Source organism: Brachyhypopomus gauderio, chromosome 1 (assembly GCF_052324685.1).
Source record: "Brachyhypopomus gauderio isolate BG-103 chromosome 1, BGAUD_0.2, whole genome shotgun sequence".
Lineage (NCBI taxonomy): Eukaryota > Metazoa > Chordata > Actinopteri > Gymnotiformes > Hypopomidae > Brachyhypopomus > Brachyhypopomus gauderio.
The window spans coordinates 16,266,169-16,286,893 of record NC_135211.1 but is presented as its reverse complement, the minus strand read 5'-3'; the positions used below and the strand labels follow the sequence as shown (position 1 = coordinate 16,286,893).

Sequence of the window (20,725 nt, the reverse complement as noted above, 5' to 3'; positions counted from 1 at the left end):
GGGTCGATTTTCTGAGGTTAAAAGCTTCGGAGGCGTTAACAAGGTCCCGAAGTTCACACACACACGCAGGGAAGTGCGCAGGCGCAGATGATGGACTTTGGACTTGTCCAGTTGAGTTTCAGTGACATGTCTCTCGGCGCACTGAGACACTGAACCGCGCATTGCCCGGCGCGACCGCTACTGGGCACAAGGACCGACGACTTTTGTGGCTTTACATTATTGAGATTTACTCCAATTAACTCGCTGCGCCGGGAGGGAGCAAGATATCAAAATGTCGGCCAAAACTACTTCAAATAAGGTAGGGCTAAATGTATAAGTTATGGGTTATTATGATAGTGTGTGTTAAATGAGTACATCTCTCCCCCCGGTGTAAAGGGCCGTGGGTACGAGCGCAGTCGTGGGTTTAACATCTACACGGAGGTCGTTCTCGCTTCGTGTGATGCGCAAACCTGTTTCTCCGTCTCTACGAGCTCCTAGTTTCGGCCACTGACCTGCTGTGCGTTTTAGTTTCTAAAGACTTTCGTTTCTGTTTAGTTTTTCCTCATAGAAAGTTGTGAAAACTGTAGTAAAGTCAGCACAACTGGCGTAAACTACCTGTTGATGTACAAACCGTGTGGATAAAGATGCTGTACTGACACCTTTCGTGGGAGTGAACTTACAATAACTTTTCTGCCTCGGGGCAACAGACCAAGAGGAGGTTTTACGGTGTAAATGGTGAATAATCGTGCTACAAACACAGAGTGGAGTAAAATAAAACCATGACATTGCCACATTGTAGCTGGGGCTGAGCGCGGTGGCTCCCAGTACAGGGGAAGGGCGTGTGTGTGTGTGTGTGTGTGTGTACTGGGAAACACTGGCGGGGTCTTCACGTCTGAAGTCATTTACTCATCTGTTGTATCTCATTTGATACGTATCTAAATAATTTATGGAAAACACACATTTTCGGGTTGTTTCATTGTGGGCGTCGCAGATGAAGAATTAAACTAGGTCAGGAAATGTGAATATTCCCAGCATTGCCGATGAAAGCCACGGCTAAGGTCTGCAGCGTTAGGGTTCGGTCCGTAAACAAATAAAGGAGTAGAATTTACCTTTTGATGGGCAGTTTCGATGACTGCGCGCGCATACTGTGTGTGTGTGTGTGTGTGTGTGTCAGGTGAAGAAATAAAATGTGAGGTTGGCGCACGCCTTCATGGTTCTTTTTTTTAAAACTTAACCTGGAAGTTTCTTCCACAGTACTACGCGCACAAGTATTTGAAAACTGTATGGGGAGGGGAGGCATCTGACAGTGTTGGAGGAATGTGTACTGTAGAGTGAGAGATTCAGGTTTGGTCAGTTCGTCTTGTTGAGACGAAAACACACACTCTAGATACACAGACGCTGCGCTTCTTTCTCTCTGGAGATGAGAAAGTAAAACGGACTTCTTTCTGTTTCGTTGTTTTAGGTTTATGTAGGAAAGAGATTTTAATTAGAGCTGCATTACAATCCTTAGTTAACCGGCGTCGCTTTTGAGCTCTTTTGTACCTTTATTTTATTATTTTCCTTGGAAGAATTGTAGCATTCCCATGATACATCAGACTTAAAGCAGCAAGTTACAATTTTGGCGTCTAAAAGGAAATGTAATTCTGCCATGTCCTCCTGCAAGGCACTATCAGCCCAAAGATACTGAAACAGTTATGTACGACATCCGAAATTACGATAGAGAGAGATTAGATTAAAAGTTAAGTTTCAGGACGTTTTGGACAGATGTTCATCATAGCACATTCCAAATAAAGTTTCAGGACGTTTTGGACAGATGTTCATCATAGCACATTCCAAATAAATAACAAATTACTCTCACACACGTGTGTGTGTGTGTGTGTGTGGCTGGATTTAGGGAGTGTGAGAATGTCTGTGAGATGATGAGGTGTTGACCTTGGTCTTTGTATCCTGGTGTTCTGGTTTTGGGGTTGAACATGTCTCACTCTTCTGTTGCTCCTTTGAGGAGTTCCCATGTGTCTCCCTGCTGCTGGTTTGAAGTTGGCTGATTCTGTGTGGATGAGTATTTTTTGCAATACAAGGAAAAGGGAAAGAAGAGGAAAAGGGGGAGAATAGTACTGATCCCTAGTACTAGTACTGATCTCTAGCTCAGTCTGGAGCTGCTGTGTGTATTGTATGATCTCTGGTTGATTCCTGATGGGAGTGCATGCTAACTTCAGCCCCATGTGTTAACCCAGCTCTGAGATGCAGACATACTCTGCATGTCTGTCAAGGATGTATTCTGCTCCCCAACAACGGTTGTCTGCTGAGAAACCTGACAACCTTCGGAAGCTTGTTTTTGTTTGGTACAAGTTGCAATTCTTTTGTGTCATTGTGTTTTTTGGTAGAGGGGGTACAGATGTGCTTTAGACTGCAAAGCTGTGAGGTATGTGTAAAGGTAGGTTAGGTGATGTCTAGGATGTGCCAGAGTGCGCTTATTTTAGTCCGTCAGCAGACAGAACTGAGATGGTCAGCTACTTAACATTCTCACATTCTTGTCTTGGCTGCAAAACTGTTCTTATCAGGCTGGACTCACACAGAAAATCTCTCTCAGGCACTGTCACACATCCCCAAAATAGGCAACCAGATAGTGCCAGGACCCTGATTAGCTTCTCAGTGATGTCCGAGAAGATTCTCCGTTGTGTTCAGTGAAGTCAGAGATGACTCGTGTTCCATTCAGAGGGGAATGGTCTGGTTCAGATGCATCTAAAAAAACTCAAATTGCATCCTCCTTCCTGAAGCTTCCTGCATCCTGTTTTAAAGGAAGTTGATGTTTATCTGGGGAAAGGGTAGGCAGGCTTTGTGAAGTATTACAGACCAAACACATTTGCGCTTGACGTAGCTGCAAGAAACAGATATATTTGTTTGAAAAGAGAGAAAAAGAAAAAAGAGGGGGAAAAAAGCAAGGCTTCAATATTCCTGCACTTCAGTCTGCATAGGAAATGAATCTGTTTAATATGGAACAGTGCATTCAATCCAGACCACTTCTCTTCCCTCTTTTGTACTGAGCACAAAAGCAAGCAAATGTGTGTATTAACACTATAAATAGTCCCCGGGCCCTGGTGTTCAGTAGCAACGCTGGGAGGGGGAAGAGGGGATCTGATGGTTTTTGGGCATCTGTGCTGCAGGTTGTGCCTGCTGGAGTTGGTGTGAGGTTGTTCGTCATTCGTCCGCTCCATTGTGGATACTTCAACTGTTCCCATGGAGAGAAGTGAGCCAGGCCTGTTGGGTGCTGCTCTGTGCTGGCGCTCTGGGCCTCACCACGCTGCTCTGTGCTGGGGCTCTGGGCCTCACCACGCTGCTCTGTGCTGGCGTTCTGGGCCTCGTCATGCTGCTCTGTGCTGTGGCTCTGGGCCTCACCACGCTGCTCTGTGCTGGGGCTCTGGGCCTCACCACGCTGCTCTGTGCTGGCGCTCTGGGCCTCACCACGCTGCTCTGTGCTGGGGCTCTGGGCCTCGCCACGCTGCTCTGTGCTGGCGCTCTGGGCCTCACCACGCTGCTCTGTGCTGGCGCTCTGGGCCTCACCACGCTGCTCTGTGCTGGCGCTCTGGGCCTCACCACGCTGCTCTGTGCTGGCGCTCTGGGCCTCACCACGCTGCTCTGTGCTGGCGCTCTGGGCCTCACCACGCTGCTCTGTGCTGGGGCTCTGTGCCTGGTGGTGCTCCTCTGTGCTGGGACTCTGTGCCTGGTGGTGCTGCTCTGTGCCTGGTGGTGCTCCTCTGTGCTGGGACTCTGTGCCTGGTGGTGCTGCTCTATGCCTGGTGGTGCTCCTCTGTGCTGGGGCTCTGAGATGGGACCAGGGTGTAGGCTCACATACAGCTGTGGTTCAGGTTAAATTAGGTGGGGGAAGGGGAATCTGTCTGTCTTTGGTGATTGTATAACATTTTAATCCTGTTAAACATGTTTGTTGGATTTGTTACGCATTTGTAGTCAACATTTTGTATCCATTTCTAGAAGGTGTGCGTGCATGCATACATATATGCATACTTGCATTTTATGACCTATACCAGCACTGAACTTTATTGCTGCTATTGACTGATGTCATTACTCTTGCACTGGTGTAATATGTTTGTCAGCTGGAGGTAGTGGAATTCAATCTCCTGTTTCCTGGTGATACTGAGTCTGGTCTTATTGGTTCCTGTACCTGGCTGTATAGTAACGGAACACTCTAGAAGGATTACTTGAAGAGCAGCATGTGGTAGAACGTTATTTATACTCATAGCAAGCATTTCCCACTGGAACAACCTGATAAACAGTGTTTATTTGTTGTTTAGTTGTGTATTTATTCCAGTCAGCCCTTGATTTGTTGAATCTCCTCATTTATTCCTGCTCGAGTTTAGGGTAGTCGAAAGCAAAGATGTCCCAAAATCCGCACAGAAATCCCCCTTTTGAAGTGGCCTGTGCTGGATTCCACAGAGAGGTTCGGCATGCGGAGAGAAGTGGGGGGGCGGGGGTGTTTGGCGGGGGGGTGAAGTGAAGCTGTCCCTAATCACACTCACATGCTTGAAGTTAGCGAGCTGTCCCACCTCACCCTGAGTTATGTGTTGAGTGAGGTGCTGACCCGTGTTCATTGTCTTCTCTTCTAAAGGTAGTCACCCCACACCCACACCTAGTGCTCTTACTACTACCACTTCCACTACTACTATTACTACTATCACTACTATTACTTCCACCACCACTACTACTACTACCACCACTACTACTACTACTACCACCACCACTACTACTACTACTACCACCACCACTACTATTACTTCTACCACTACTATTACTTCTACCACTACTATTACTTCTACCACTACTACTACTACTACCACCACCACTACTACTATTACTACCGCTACTACTACCACCACTACTACTATTACTACCGCTACTACTACCACCACCACTACTATTACTACCGCTACTACTATTACTACCGCTACTACTACCACCACTACTACTATTACTACCGCTACTACTACCACCACCACTACTATTACTACCGCTGCTACTACCACCACCACTACTATTACTACCGCTACTACTACCACCACCACTACTATTACTACCGCTACTACTACCACCACCACTACTATTACTACCGCAATTACTCCTGCTACTACTACCACCACCACTACTATTACTACCGCTGCTACTACTACCACCACTACTACTATTACTACCACTGCTACTACTACCACCACTACTACTATTACTACCGCTACTACTACTACCACCACTACTATTACTACCGCAATTACTCCTGCTACTACTACCACCACCACTACTATTACTACCGCTACTACTACTACCACCACTACTATTACTACCGCAATTACTCCTGCTACTACTACCACCACCACTACTATTACTACCGCTGCTACTACTACCACCACCACTACTATTACTACCACTACTACTCCTGCTACTACTACCACCACCACTACTATTACTACCGCTGCTACTACTACCACCACCACTACTATTACTACCGCTGCTACTACTACCACCACCACTACTATTACTACCGCTGCTACTACTACCACCACCACTACTATTACTACCGCTACTACTCCTGCTACTACTACCACCACCACCACCACCACTACTGTTTTTTCACATGCACAGAGGTGAATGATAAGTACTGGTTTTTCCTCTCTGTGCTCAGGTTAAATATAGTGAAGTGTTGGCGTAGTTTATCTTAGCAGAAGGAATGCAGGTGTGTGCAGTGGTGTGTCTTTACACACTGTTTGGCATACATGATGCCCCAGAAGGGCGGCGGTTTACAGGTGACAGCTTGGAGTGTATCAGGGAGAGCGAGGCGGTAATAGCAGGTCTGTGATGGGATAATGCAGGCCATGTTAAATTGGGAGATTACAGGCCCCACACAGGCTATATTTAACCCAGACACAAGCAGGCCGAGGTGATTCCTGGCTTCCTAATTATAGTGTGTCATAATATGTGTGTGAGATAATGACGGTGATCTTTGGCAGGGTGGTGTGTGTGTTTTGATGTGTCTTATTAGAGTATTGTGTTGAAGTTAGGAGTGCTGACGATGATCTTCAGAGGTAAGGGACAGGTGGTGTGAGGTTAGTTTAGGTGTGCACAGGTTTCCATCTATAAATGTCACTCTTAAAGCTCCATCAGCATCTTGGGGAAATAAGACGCATTGATAATGATTCTGCCTGCAAGCCAGTCACCATGGCAACAGAAGCCTGATGCCATGTGTTCGCAGCACATGTGCCAGATTTGCAGCAAAACAAAATAAAAAGAGGAAATCCATAAGAAGTAAGAGAGCTGCATCTGCTGTGGACCTGCTGGGGGTGATGAAGGGCCCCTCTGTGTCCCGCTGTCCCAGCCAGGACGTCTGGGGTGTGAGCTGACCTGGATGTCTCTTCACAGAGGCTCGGTCCTCGTGCTGTCTCTCTCCTCGTCTCTCTCCTCGCTCTGTGTCTTCAACACTCCCCATCCCCCCCGCTCAGGTTCTTTCCCCCCAGAAAACAGCACAAAATGTCTGGAATTAATCTTTTTTCTTTCTCTAAACACTCTAAGTTACCTTGGTTCAGGCTAGACTGAGAATAGACTAAATCAGTGTGTCTCACAGATTTCCTTGTAATAGTTGGTCTCTGCTTTACAAATATCATGTGAAGAAAATGTTTAGGGGTGCTGTAAGCACTACGCTTAAAATAGCAAACGCCAATTTTCACAGACTCGGGATTACATCACCATTATTAAGCATGTTCTGGTAATCTTTGCTGTGCAGGGGCCGTCTGAATGCTTGGGTCGTTGGTCATTGGACCTGGTGCCAGCTCCGAGGACGGCCCGGCCTATAGGAATGCCTCATTAATTCTGCCGCCGCCTCTGCTAGCCCCATTGTGCGCTGCAGTGCTGTGTGAAAGTTGGGGAATTCCTTTCATTGGACCTGGCCGGGCTCGCTGGCTCTGGGCCTGCTGGCCCTGGTCCCGTAGCCTGGCCGCTCCACACAGCCTCGGGTTAGTACACCTGAACGCCCCCGTGGAAGGGCACGAGCACTAGCCAATGAACTTTATCAGGAACTTTGGTGGGGGGAGGGGGAATCGTGACGGTGGGTCTTGGTAGTAGGAATCTGGATCTCTCTCACACACTCTCACTCAGTCACTAGGACCCCCTGCTGAATGCACTTATTGTTGTACAGTTAACATCACCGGAGCTCAATGAGTGTCCGTGGGGAATTCTGTGGGAATGCTGTCAGTGTGTTTGTGAGGCGCTGAAGTGCTCTCTCGTAGAGCGCCGTGTGTTCTGTCAGCGTGTTTGTGAGGCGCTGAAGTGCTCTCTCGTAGAGCGGCGTGTGTTCTGTCAGCGTGTTTGTGAGGCGCTGAAGTGCTCTCTCGTAGAGCGCCGTGTGTTCTGTCAGCGTGTTTGTGAGGCGCTGAAGTGCTCTCTCGTAGAGCGGCGTGTGTTCTGTCAGCGTGTTTGTGAGGCGCTGAAGTGCTCTCTCGTAGAGCGGCGTGTGCTCTGTCAGCGTGTTTGTGAGGCGCTGAAGTGCTCTCTCGTAGAGCGGCGTGTGCTCTGTCAGCGTGTTTGAGGCGCTGAAGTGCTCTCTCGTAGAGCGGCGTGTGCTCTGTCGGCGTGTTTGTGAGGCGCTGAAGTGCTCTCTCGTAGAGCGGCGTGTGTTCTGCCCCCCCCCCCCCCCCCCCCCCCCACTCTGATTTCTACACCGTTTGCCACTGGAAACTTTCCAGTGGAGGTATTAAAATGTCAGAATACAAATTTTAGTGCAGTGTTTGCCCTGTACTGACATTTTTTTTTCTTTAGGTTTGTTGGATGTCAAATGCATTATAATTAACTCTTGTTTCCTGGAGACTCGTACTCTGGCCAAGAGCAACATTTGGTGGACAGGGGGCACATTTTCTGGGTCACTCAGGTGTAAACATTCCTGAAAGAGAAATGTTTCACCCCACTGTCTCCAGTACTGCTTCACCAGCCCCCTCAGCTTCACCAGCCCCCTCAGCTTCACCAACCCCCCCAGCCTCACCAACCCCCCCCCCCCCCCCCCCAGCCTCACCAACCCCCCCCAGCCTCACCAACCCCCTCAGCTTCACCAGCCCCCTCAGCTTCACCAGCCCCCCCAGCCTCACCAACCCCCTCAGCTTCACCAGCCCCCCCAGCTTCACCAGCCCCCTCAGCTTCACCAGCCCCCCCAGCCTCACCAGCCCCCCCAGCCTCACCAACCCCCCCAGCTTCACCAGCCCCCCCCCTCAGCTTCACCAGCCCCCTCAGCTTCACCAGCCCCCCCAGCCTCACCAACCCCCCCCCCCCCCCCCAGCCTCACCAACCCCCCCCAGCCTCACCAGCCCCCCCAGCTTCACCAGCCCCCCCAGCTTCACCAGCCCCCTCAGCTTCACCAGCCCCCCCAGCCTCACCAACCCCCCCCCCCCCCCCCAGCCTCACCAACCCCCTCAGCTTCACCAGCCCCCTCAGCTTCACCAGCCCCCCCAGCCTCACCAACCCCCTCAGCTTCACCAGCCCCCCCAGCTTCACCAGCCCCCTCAGCTTCACCAGCCCCCCCAGCCTCACCAGCCCCCCCAGCCTCACCAACCCCCCCAGCTTCACCAGCCCCCCCCCTCAGCTTCACCAGCCCCCTCAGCTTCACCAGCCCTCCCAGCCTCACCAAACCCCCCCCCCCCAGCCTCACCAACCCCCCCCAGCTTCACCAGCCCCCCCAGCTTCACCAGCCCCCTCAGCTTCACCAGCCCCCCCAGCCTCACCAACCCCCCCCCCCCCCCCAGCCTCACCAACCCCCCCCAGCCTCACCAGCCCCCCCAGCCTCACCAACCCCCCCAGCTTCACCAGCCCCCCCCCTCAGCTTCACCAGCCCCCTCAGCTTCACCAGCCCCCCCAGCCTCACCAACCCCCCCCCCCAGCCTCACCAACCCCCCTCAGCTTCACCAGCCCCCTCAGCTTCACCAGCCCCCCCAGCCTCACCAACCCCCCCCCAGCCTCACCAGCCCCCCCAGCTTCACCAGCCCCCCCAGCCTCACCAGCCCCCCCAGCCTCACCAGCCCCCCCAGCTTCACCAGCCCCCCCAGCCTCACCAGCCCCCCCAGCTTCACCAGCCCCCCCAGCTTCACCAGCCCCCCCCCCAGCTTCACCAGCCTCTCTAGCCTTCGACTGCTGTGAACTCTCTGAAGCTCGTACAGTTCTACTGAAACAAACATGCAGCATTGTCCCTTTAGTGTGGTTTAGAGTAGAAGGGTTAGCAGGCTAGCATAGCTATTTCAAGTCTTATCAGAGAAAGAGCTCAGGGCCTTGGGAGCTTATCGGCACATTCCTGCCGTGTGTGTGTGTGTGTGTGTGTGTGTGTGTGTGTGTGTGTCAGCAGCTGACTGATAAGTGTCTGACTTCTCATTGGGTCATTGCAGCGCTGATTTAAAAGGTGCCCAGGCACAGTGAGAATCAGCCTGGTTATCGCCACTGACCTGACAGCTCTCCAAATAGGTGTGTGTGTGTGTGTGTGTGTGTGTGTGTGTGCGCACTGTGGTGGGAGTGAGTGTGTTGTTGGGGTGGTCAAAAAGTGGTCACACTAGGACTGCCTGATTGGGCAGAGTGCTATCAGAGAAGGGTTTATGGCAGGGACTAGGGGCCTTCAGAGAGGGGTTTATACCAGGGGCCTTCAGAGAGGGGTCTCCATGTTTGATTGGTTGGAAGCTGGAGTGCTGACACCTTTCTTCTGGCCATGCTTTTATCACCAGACAGCAGGTCACATGTCCGAGTTTGTTCCATTTGCATGAATCCCAGCATTCTTTGCCAAAGATAAAATGTATTTTTTTAAAACGATATTTTGCGGGGGAAAAAAAATAATTTGTAGTTAGTTAGTAGTATAGTTGGTCATGCTCTGCTTGTGTTGCCAAAAATGAAATGCAGTCTTTTCTAGTATATAAATGTTTAACTAACCGTAGATTAGTTTCTTGTACAAAACGTATGTCAAATAAAGACGAAGCCACGCGTGCCGTTAAACATCATCCCATGAAGATGGTGGTGACGGAGAGCCACAGAATGAGCTTCATGTGGTCACTAACGTAAAGGGTGGCGGTGGTTCCTGTCTGCTATTGACCGCACCTGTGGTGATGCTCGCGAGCTCCACTCCGCTCATCCCCACCCGTCTCATGCCGCCAGCACTTTGAAGAGATGCATGCCTCAGATTAACGTTTTAATCTGGGATTATAGGTTTTGTATTTTCATTCCCCGTAACCGTTCCGTGTTTGGCGGGTTTCGCGACAGACTCCCACCGTGCTGTGATGCTGGAGGTCAGGTCAGGAGTGCTTGGACCTTGTAATTAGTGGATGATCTTTTCAAATGCTTAGCTTATCTTTCTCTCTCTCTCTCTCTCTCTCTCTCTCTCTCTCTCTCTCTCTCTCTCTTAAGGATTATGCAGTTGCTGTCCAAATGGACCATCCTCTTTGTTCAGAGCTTAAAATGTTTGGTGTGTGTGTATGCCTGATGTGTAAAAACCTCTCTTCCAGCCATTGAATTGGTTGACGGGGTGGATGCCTCTATGACACTATAGAAGTGTTCTTGAAGATGGGACTGGGGTATGATGTGAGCATGTTCAGCTCATGGGGGGGTTATTGGGGGTTTATAGAGCTGGCCAGGCTGGATGCCATTTTCCAGGCGTGGACTGCACATTTGGGGATGCTGTGAAAAGCTGTGCAGCGTGCTGGGCTTGGAGTCCACGCTACACAGAGCCGTGCTGTCAGTCCGCAATGCAGTAACCCAAACCGGCCGTGAAGGATCCGTCTTCCGTGTTGAATGTTTCCCGTGGGGCAGCAGTGAAAGATGTTGCACTCAAGGCTACTTCTGCACACACCTGATTCTTCTCCAAGGAAAAGAAAGCATGTCGGAGAGTATTGAGTTAAGATTGAAAGTTAAAGATCCCGGCGAGTGTCGGGTGTTCACCCTGATGGATTCACCTCTCACAGCAGGACATTGTTCCAGTCTTCCTTGTTTTGTGTGGTAAAGATGCACAGACATGCTATTCCTTCCACACATTCTGAATAACAGGCAGAATGTTTTGGAACTGCTCAAAAAAGTCTAGAGGGAAACTTAAGGGATTTTAGAACATTGATTGATTTTAGAACATCTTTTCTACATTGGTTAGTTAAAGGGCTCACGATCGTATGTATGCATGTACATGTAACACAAGGGCTGCCAGTCCCACGCACCGGTGTACGCGTCCTTCTCAGCTGCATCATGTGACTGTGTGTGTGTGAGTGTGTGTGTGTGCGTGAATGTCACAGTTGACCTTGCAGCTGCAGGCTGGGTTCACCTTCCTGTGGGAGCGAGCTAGAGGAGAGACACAACGTTGCCATGGTCACGTTTACTATGGCGACGTCACAGGAGGAAGGCTTAGCCACCTGCTAGCCTGGAGGTGCAGGAGGAAGACCTCTGCAGCATAAGTGTGCACCTTCACAGTAACGTCTGCCGTCGTCTCTGGAACAAACGGACAAGATCAGAGAGGACCAGTCTGTAGAACGCATTTACGAACGTGTGGAAATGTCTGACTGTTGTTGTTGTTCGGAACTGTGTGTGTGTGTGTGTGTGTGTGAGAGAGAGAGAGAGCCTAGCTGTTGGTGAGTGTCTGTCTGGCAGAGGGCCCGAGCTTGGAGCTGTGTGTGATGGAGAGCTCTGGGGAACGGCTCCTCCCCCCAGGAAGAGGCGTCGTCCTGAGAACAGGAGATGTAGATCTAACCAGTCTAGTGGGCTGTGATCATGATGCAGTTGCACTAGCAGCTCCACGTCCCAGCCACTTCGGTTTTGCTTTAATGAGCCGTCGGGGAAAAGTAGAATCCTGCAGTGATGCTCCGCCCCCCTTCACCGGCCGGAACTTCTGCAGTGATGCTCCGCCCCCGGCCGGAACATCATCTTGTTGGTGTGTTTGGTATGGGGTCCTGTGTTTGGTATGGGGCCCTGTGTTTGGTATGGGCCACGGTGATCTTCCGAGAAGCTCTTCTCCTCTCTCGGAATTCAGCCGTATGGGAGGGGATGTGTGGGAGATATCTCACAAGACAACTGTGTGTGTGTGTGTGTGTGTGTGTGTGTGTGTGTGTGTGGGTGTGTGTTTACATGGAAAAAATGTTTAAGGCATTATCCATAGCAACACTTCTTGGGCGTTGTCTTTCCATGTGGTAAGATACAGGTGGAAGTAATATTAAGTTTCCCATACACACACACACACACACACACACACACACACACACACATATGCCTAGCTCTCTACATCCCAACTTCGAAGGACTAACACATTTAAGATGCGCTTGACCTCTTAGTTTGAGAATTGACTCTCCTCCCTCTCATACGCGTGTGTGTGTGTGTGTGTGTGTGTGTGTGTGTGTGTGTGTGTGTGTGTGCACCAGTGTTGTACGCTCGTGCACACAACCTCACAGCACTCTTTGAAGCGTTTTTCACGATGGACTTCATTCCAGTTCCTGCCTGAGGAATGCGATAGATTGTCAAGAAATCTGCACGTGCGGACCAGTCCATCAGGCCCGGGGAGCGGGCCAGCACATATAAAGTGGGCAGATGTATTTTTGAAGGGAGATAAAAGCTGGTTAGGCCCAGGTAGGTTCCAGAGCTGAAGGCTGGTGTGTACTGCAGAGGTGAAGCCCAGCAGGCTGCAGATGGTATCTCCTTACAAACCTGCTATGATTCTGCTGCAAATGCAGGTGTGTGTGTGTGTGTGTGTGTGTGTGTGTGTGTGTGTGTGTGAGGGAGAGAGAGACAGTTTACTGGATTGATAACATCAACTGCACATGCATTTGTTTGACCTCACTGTTCAAATCATTTACAAATGATGTTCCTGTAAAGGTCTGAAGGTCTTTTATTGATCTTTGGCAGTATATCCCAGTATTTGTGAGGGGGCGTGGTTACTGGTGTAGGGGGCGTGGTTACTGGTGTAGGGAGCGTGGTTACTGGTGTAGGGGCGTGCGTCACAAAGCTCACTGCAGGGCTGCAGTCCTGACTGCAGTTGTAGTTGTTGGTGTTGGATGTACTGCTGATGCAGTAGTGGATAAGACAGTAGTGGGGTGTGTGGGTGGAGTAGGCTGATGCAGTGCTCCGCGTTCTGCTGTCAGAGACTAAGACACGGCACTGCTCTCTCTCTCTCTCTCTCTCTCTCTCTCTCTCTCTCTCTCACACACACACACGAGCACGTCCTTGAAGCAGTGTCATTTGTGTGCGGAGGGGATTTTCCTGGCTTCTCTGTGTCGCGCGTTCGCTGCAGAGGGGATATATCATCTTCACGGCTGTCTTTTCCACGTTCCGTGCCGAACGGCGTGTCTTTGCCGGGGACGCGTGGACTCCCGGCGCCGTCCTGCGATGAGGGCCGTGTGCCGTCCCGGAGGGGAGAAGGGAGTAGCCCACACGCCTGCTAGCTTCTCACGCCCCCTCCCTGCCGATGGGCTCTGAGGGCACTGAAGGTGTTGTGTGTGTGGCGAGCTGCAGAGCTCTGTCTTTTCCTGATCGTCCACGCCAGCCGCTGCTACCCTGTGAGTAGACTGGTGCCTCTTTACCCCTGCAGTGCAGGAGGGGACGTGCTCCTTAATCTGCTGTGATATGATGTGTGTGTGTGTGTGTATCCCTTTGCTTTTATAGTCAGACGCACACACACGAATGCACGCACACACATGCACAGTGTTGTGACGTTTGCGGCAGGTAGGGTTTGTTGACGGTCTTGTGTGTCACGGGGGGGAGTAACATCTCCGCTGAGTGTGTGTGCTGCGTGTAGTCCTGGTACTTGCTCTCATCCCACATGACTTCAAGAGCTCGGTTCAGTCCCACCATTCTATCACACCAGGTCCAGTCAGACGGTGTGTCCCCAGAGGCCCGTCCGGCTGAGGCCACTAAAATGAGTGGGTCTGAGCTTGTTCAAGGTGTGGGAGTGTACCGCCCAACACGTGTACGAGCCGAGCTCACACACACACGCTATAGATGCATGTGTGCTTATTGGTCTGTATGTAAAGTTGTACCTTATGAAACCCAAAGAAACTGCTATAGAGCGTAGTACTTGTATTGTAATAAAATATATTTTGTCTTTTTTTTTAACTTTATTTGTAAATACAACCCCCCCCCCCTCTCTGTCCAACATATGTTCTTGGGATAGCAGTAGTGTCCAAAGAGAAGACGTTTCCACCTTCTCCCTGTTCTGTCTCTCACAGTATTGGCTGTTTTTCTCTCTGAGCTGAACATTCTTCGCAAACAGGAAAGCTCCTTCCTGCGCTGAGCCCGTGTGTGTGTGTGTGTGTGTGTGTGTGTGTGTGTGTGTGTGTGTGTGTGTGTGTGTGTGTGTGTGTGTGTGTTTCCTGTCCCATGCAGTCAGGGGCTTCCAGGCACAGTGACACACTCTTCCCAGCAACTCCAGTGCCCACCTACTCACTGGATCACTCCCGCCTACACACACTGTTACTCCCTCAATGGATCACTCCCGCCTACACACACACTGTTACTCCCTCAATGGATCACTCCCACCTATACACACACACACTGTTAATCCCTCAATGGATCACTCCCACCTACACACACACTGTTACTCCCTCAATGGATCACTCCCACCTACACACACACACTGTTACTCCCTCAATGGATCACTCCCACCTACACACACACTGTTATTCCCTCAATGGATCACTCCCACCTACACACACACACACACACACACACACACACACACACACACACACACTGTTACTCCCTCAATGGATCACTCCCACCTACACACACACTGTTACTCCCTCAATGTATCACTCCCACCGTTACTTCCTCAGTGGATCACTCCCGCCTACACACACATCCCTGGGAGTGCCGTCCCTGAGCGTCATGTTGGACACCGTGTGCAGGACTGGCCATTTGGTGCTGTTGCTTAATTCCAGTGGCACTCTAGAGGAAGCAGACAGCGCCTCTTTGATTAAAGCCCAGCTGAGACACCTCCGAGACGTGAGGCTGTAATTCAGCTGCAGCTGCTGTGAGCAGCGCCGAGCGTTTGGGGAGCCCTTGATGTAGACACGCCAGTGTTTGTTCTGGAGTCAGGATGTTGACTCATTTCCTCCCCACTGAAACACTGAAACAATGGCTCTGCAAGCCTAGAGAAACTGACCTCAGATCAGAGACCTGTGGGGCTTCTCCCCTCACACTCAAGCCTCCATCAAGTCTACATCTCTACAGGGCTTCTTTAGGTGCGCGTCAACAGATTTTTAGTAGTGTGTCTTCATGAAGTGTGTGTGCGTGTGCATGCACGTGCTGCTGGCAGCCAGACTTAAGTATCAATAATTGATCAGCAGTGCAGGTAGAATAGCTGCGTTTGGCTGGCTGGTGTAGTTCTCAGCATACATACACACACACACACACACACACACACACACACACACACACACACAACCGTGTCCTGCTATAGGGCTGGAATGGAAGAAGATTCTGCTAATGTGAGACTTGCAGATCTGTCTCTCTCTCTGTCTCTCTCTCTCTGTCTCTCTCTCTCTGTGTCTCTCTCTCTCTCTCTCTCTCTCTCTGTCTCTCTCTCTCTCTCTCTCTCTCTCTCTCTCTCTCTGTGTGTGTGTGTGTATGTGTGTGTGTGTGTGTGTGTGTGTTTACACATGCTTGATGTGGCTGAGAGAGCACTAGAGCATGAGTTGCTGTTCTGTTACTGAGAGTTCTGTTTACACAGCTATAGAGACTCTCCTCCATCTATTTGTACCTCTTCAAACCAGAACTTGCATCATAGATAAGATTGAGTTCCAACGTGTGTGTGTGTGTGTGTGTGTGTGTGTGTGTGTGTGTTATAGATGAATGGGAGATTTGAGCTTACACTGCCAACTTCCCCACTGAGCAATAGAAGTGTCAGCCAGTGCAACTAATACACAGCTAACATGTTAATGACCACCAGATAGTCCTCCAGCAGTATCGAGTACTGCTGTCTCAGCAGAGCCCCTGCAGACTCGACCCGCCCTCGACCCGACAACCACGTCCCCCGCCGCCCACCACCAGAACACCTCTCACCTTACTGTGAGGTTTGGGGCCAGGGGCCCAGCAGCGGGGCGGTCCGGTCTCTCGCGGGCCGATGGAGGCCGGGCTCGGGGCAGGACTCCCCACGCCTGGCCTTTGTTCTCCTGTGCTGGGCCCCGTACAAACGTGAACGGATAAATATCCGCAGCCGCACAAACGGGCCCTTTGTGGTGCGGACGTATTGGATAGCCGCGGCCTGTCCGCCAGCTTTGTGATGCTGCTTGTTTTCCTACAAAACGTGAGTGTTTGTTTTGTGTTTTTGTTCTCCTTCGTGCGGTTGGATTGGCATTGTGAAGTGTGTGTGTGTGTGTGTGTGTGTGTGTGTGTGTGTGTGTGTGTGTGTGTGTGTGTGTGTGTGTGTGTGTGTGTGTGTGTGTGTGTGTGTGTGTGTGTGTGTGTGTGTGTGTGTGTGTGTGTGTGTGTGGCTGCTGGTCTGTCATGCGTGGGCCTGGGCCGGTCCGGGGCCACGTGCTAGCTGTACTGTGTTGTGTGCTCCTCTTTGGAGCCCAGTCCAGCAGGAGGACCACCCTCTTTCATGGAGCGCAACAGAACAGAAAAGTGTGTGGAAACACTCGTGCAGCCCGCATTGTACCTGCCACAGTTCAGCCTCCAGCAGGATGTGGACTATACCAAGTGGAACTGTAGGGGGTGTGCCACTTCTCGGGGGGCGTGCCAAATCTTGGGGGGCGGTGCTCCGTGTTTCTCACCTATTTTCAGCCTCATTTGATAGGTTAAAATCTTTGCTTCGTCTTTTTTATGCAAATCACTATATTATGAGAAAGATGGACTGAGAACATACTGTAATGTGTAGACTTGACTAGCGAAATGAACAATTCCATTTAAGATACAGAACTGAAGCCCATACTCTTAATTTTGTAATTATCGTACATTGTTTATGGGAACAAATATATGTACATCTGTGTTGCATGTAAGTACAGTACATGATAGAATGAGTTCTCTTTCTGTGTCTGGACACACACACACACACACACAGAGCTTCTCTCTGTCTCTCTTGCATGCTCACAGATTGTATGAAGGGCCACAGATGCTAAATTGATTTACATTTTACTTCCTTTATTGGGCAGCCAGTGCAAATGCCCTGCCGTGCAGTTTATAGTAAAGGTCCATGCTTGAAGTACCTGGGTTACACCTCAACACAGACCACATTATATAGCCAGTGGTAATATAGAATTTGACCAGTAGAAATCATCTGTACTCTAAAATGACGCTTATTCCAAATAAGAGAAACTGGCCCAAATCGATTTTTATGAAACATAATGGCAGCCTGTGTTGTATATAACACATTTTTGAAAACGATGATCACAGTACCGACCCGGTTGAGCAGCTCCAGTTCCCAGTGTCCATACCATCCCAGCTGATCTTGGGCACAGTAGACATCCAGCAGCTTGCCAGAGCCCAAAATCTCACCCAGCCCAGCGCAGCAGAGGAATGTGGACTGTAGAGCAGTGTGTAGTTCTTAACTGGGTCAACCTGCTTCTCACAGTGGAGTCGGACTGTGGGATTGGTAGAGGAGAGGACACGCACCCTGGTGGGGGCTCTGGGTGGAGGCAGAGGGTGTAGCTGTGATCAGGTGGAGGTTGAGGGAGGGCTGCTCACGGGGGCTGGTGGGGAGCAGTGTAAACGTGGCCACGTTAGAGTTGGGTTGTCCCGCACGGTGCACACGTCCTGTAGGTCTGCAGGATTCTGCCCTGGAACATTCCCAGAATGCTTTATGCTTATAGTAGTTGTGATCCACCTGCAACTATTTTTAACAGTTATGTATGTCACCATACTTGCTGACTAACAAGTGGGCCGATCAACGCGCATGTATGCACACACATATGTGAACACACGTGCACACACACACACACACACACACCCTTCAGACCAATTCAAAACTGAGCCTGCATTTCTCTGTGTCTTCCAGAGTGCAGCGATGGAGGAGACTGTTATATGGGAGCAGCACACAGTGACCCTTCAAAGGGTGAGTGTTCGAGAGACTGGTGGGTTTTCTCCCTTACACACACACACACACACACACACCCTTTCTCACCTTGTCTTTTCTACCAAACCCTCTTCTTTAGGTTTCTTCGTCTTTTGTCTTCCACTCTGCCTCTTTGTCACATGTTCTCATTGTCTTTGTGTGTGTGTGTGTGTGTGTGTGTGTGTGTGTGTGTGTGTGTGTGTGTGTGTGTGTGTGTGTGTGTGTGTGTGTGTGTGTGTGTGTGTGTGTGTGTGTGTGTTAAGTTGGACAGCTGCAGGAAGTGTAAGGATGGACCCACAATAGCACCCCAATTGCAAAATGACAGGAAGTGTGGGTCCCACTCAGGTCCTCTTCCTACTCTTCCTGTATGTGCTATGTGAGGGGTGATAAACACTTTCCTGAACAGAAACAATCGGTTTTGGTTTGTCCAATGTGCACGAGAATTAAACCAGTTTTGCGTTCTCTTCAGCTGTTAGATGTAAAGGGCTCGCTGTGAGTTCCTGGAGTACTGCAGTTACAGCAGGTTTATCAGGGATACGCCCCACTGTGTGACCAAGCTCAGGTCTTTAGGAGCAGCGGCCCTTAAAGAATCGGTTCAGCGCTCGAGGAGAGCTGTCTAGGCTCTTGCTGATTTACTGCTAGGTGGCCAATCAGAGGGGTTCACGGACCTTGGAGAGGTCTGACTGGTTGCCAGCCACAGTGTTGCCTAGGGCTGAAACGTTGTAGCAGCGCGAGGTTAAATCCAGATGATTACCTCCTACCGTTGAAGGGTTGGTGGATATGATGTATCCAAGATTTGAAGCGATGGAGAGACTATGAATAAGCTCCCAGAATCCAGTGTCGTTCCAGCAGGGAGGTCAAGTGGGTTCTAGTGAAGACGACAGACGAATATGTTTATTTTAAAGCAGACACCGAGTCTGGGCAGAGTGCGAACAGTCTGTACCGACGTGCTGGGGCTGTCACTGCAGAGACAGGAGAGGTTCACTCTGCATGGTGCTTGTAACGGGGGTAAACCGGACTCTTTTGTGTTTGCTGTTTTATATCAAACGTCACTCTGCATCGCTACAACAGCTGCATCCAAATGACATTGGCTGTGTTGGCAAACGTATGTTCCACACACATACGGTATCTGTGTAACATGGCCATAGAAGCACTGGTTAGTGCTGTGCTGCTGGGTTGGGGTGGTGCCAGTCTGCAGACTGTGGTGGAGAAGGTCGTCCTGCCCAGAACAGCAGGCAGGTCAGGATAACGCTGGTCTGCACACTGCAGCAGGGGATGTTACCACAGCGATCGCCACTTTCCAGACTGGAGGAATAACAACGTAAAAATATAATTGAGAGATTCTGTTTTCTTCTTCTACAGAAGGATATAAAGAGGTGTGTATGTGTGGGTGTGAGGTTTTAGTGAAGAATATTGTGTGTCAGATCTGTTAACGATAGTGTTTCGTTTTTACCATCTGTTATTTAGGAATATGCCAATATGTCTGTGCCGATTTCAGTCACTGGTGTCTGCTGACACTGGTTAGTATTGATGCTCTACATGTATTTATTCCTGATGTGCAGATAGCAGTGTGTAGACGGTATTAATGTCCAGTGCTGTGTAGACACACGGATGCACATGTCACTCCCTCCCCGTTAAGTCACCTCCCTGCTCCTTCTGTGACTCTGTGCTTGTAATGGTCTTAGTCAGAGAATTACTCAGCCTTGACCAACTGGGAGACCGTTAATGAGCAAGGAAATAATTGTACTCTGTGTGTGTGTGTGTGTGTGTGTGTGTGTGTGTGTGTGTGTGTGTGTGTGTGTGTGTGTGTGTGTGTGTGTGTGTGTGTGTGTGTGTGGTGCTAGTGCTATTGCTTCAGACTCTAGTCAAAATAATCCATGCCAAAAAGCAATTGCACAATAGAGAAACTAATACGATAAAACCGTTAGAAATAGAAGTTTATTTATTAGTACATTTGGAGTGCTGTAAATCAGGCTGTGCTGTAAATCAGGCTGTGCTGTGATGTGCAGTTGCTTCAGGTCTAGGTTGCTCTTGGTGCACGGCTGAGTTTGTGTGTGAGCTGTGGGATATACACGGCCACGTGCTCCCCTGTCACTGTACCACTCCACTGTACAGCTCGTCATTTCCACGCTGGTTTAACCAAACACCCAGGAAGACCTAATGATCATGTCACCTCAACTCTGGGTTAGTTGTTCACTCAGGAATGTCTCCCCATGTAAACGTGCTTTCCCTGTGTGCGTGTGTGTGTGTGTCTGCAGGCGCCGGGCTTTGGGTTTGGCATAGCCATCTCGGGCGGGCGAGACAACCCCCACTTCCAGAGCGGAGAGACCTCCATCGTGATCTCGGACGTGCTGAAAGGCGGACCCGCGGAGGGGCTTCTGCAGTGAGTTGTGGCGCGACCCCTCCATAGCACACCCCGTTGTAACAGTGGCACCTTCAGTGCTGCTGTTTGATCTGACGTCCTCCGCCCTCTGTTGCCCCACAGGGAGAATGACAGGGTGGTGATGGTGAACGCTGTCTCTATGGATAACGTGGAGCACGCCTACGCTGTTCAGCAGCTCCGCAAGAGTGGCAAGAATGCCAAAATTGTGAGTTTTTCTGAGCGAAAAAAATATCTACAGTAGTATAGGACTGGAGCGTAGTGCTGGGAATTGAGTAGGGAGAGCACAAGAGTTACTGCAGACCATCAAGAGACCCGTCAGGCTATTA

At 50.3% G+C, this 20,725-nt stretch overlaps 1 protein-coding gene across 1 annotated transcript in view; it reads left to right on the top strand.

Annotated features, from left to right (window-relative positions):
* tjp1a (tight junction protein 1a) overlaps nt 1-20,725 on the top strand; it is a 97,642-nt gene that overhangs the window by 50,519 nt on the left and 26,398 nt on the right. The window contains exons 3-5 of the mRNA XM_076983231.1: nt 17,960-18,016; nt 20,275-20,399; nt 20,502-20,604. Coding sequence (XP_076839346.1) covers nt 17,960-18,016; nt 20,275-20,399; nt 20,502-20,604 — 285 coding nt within the window. The remainder of the gene's footprint in view (nt 1-17,959; nt 18,017-20,274; nt 20,400-20,501; nt 20,605-20,725) is intronic.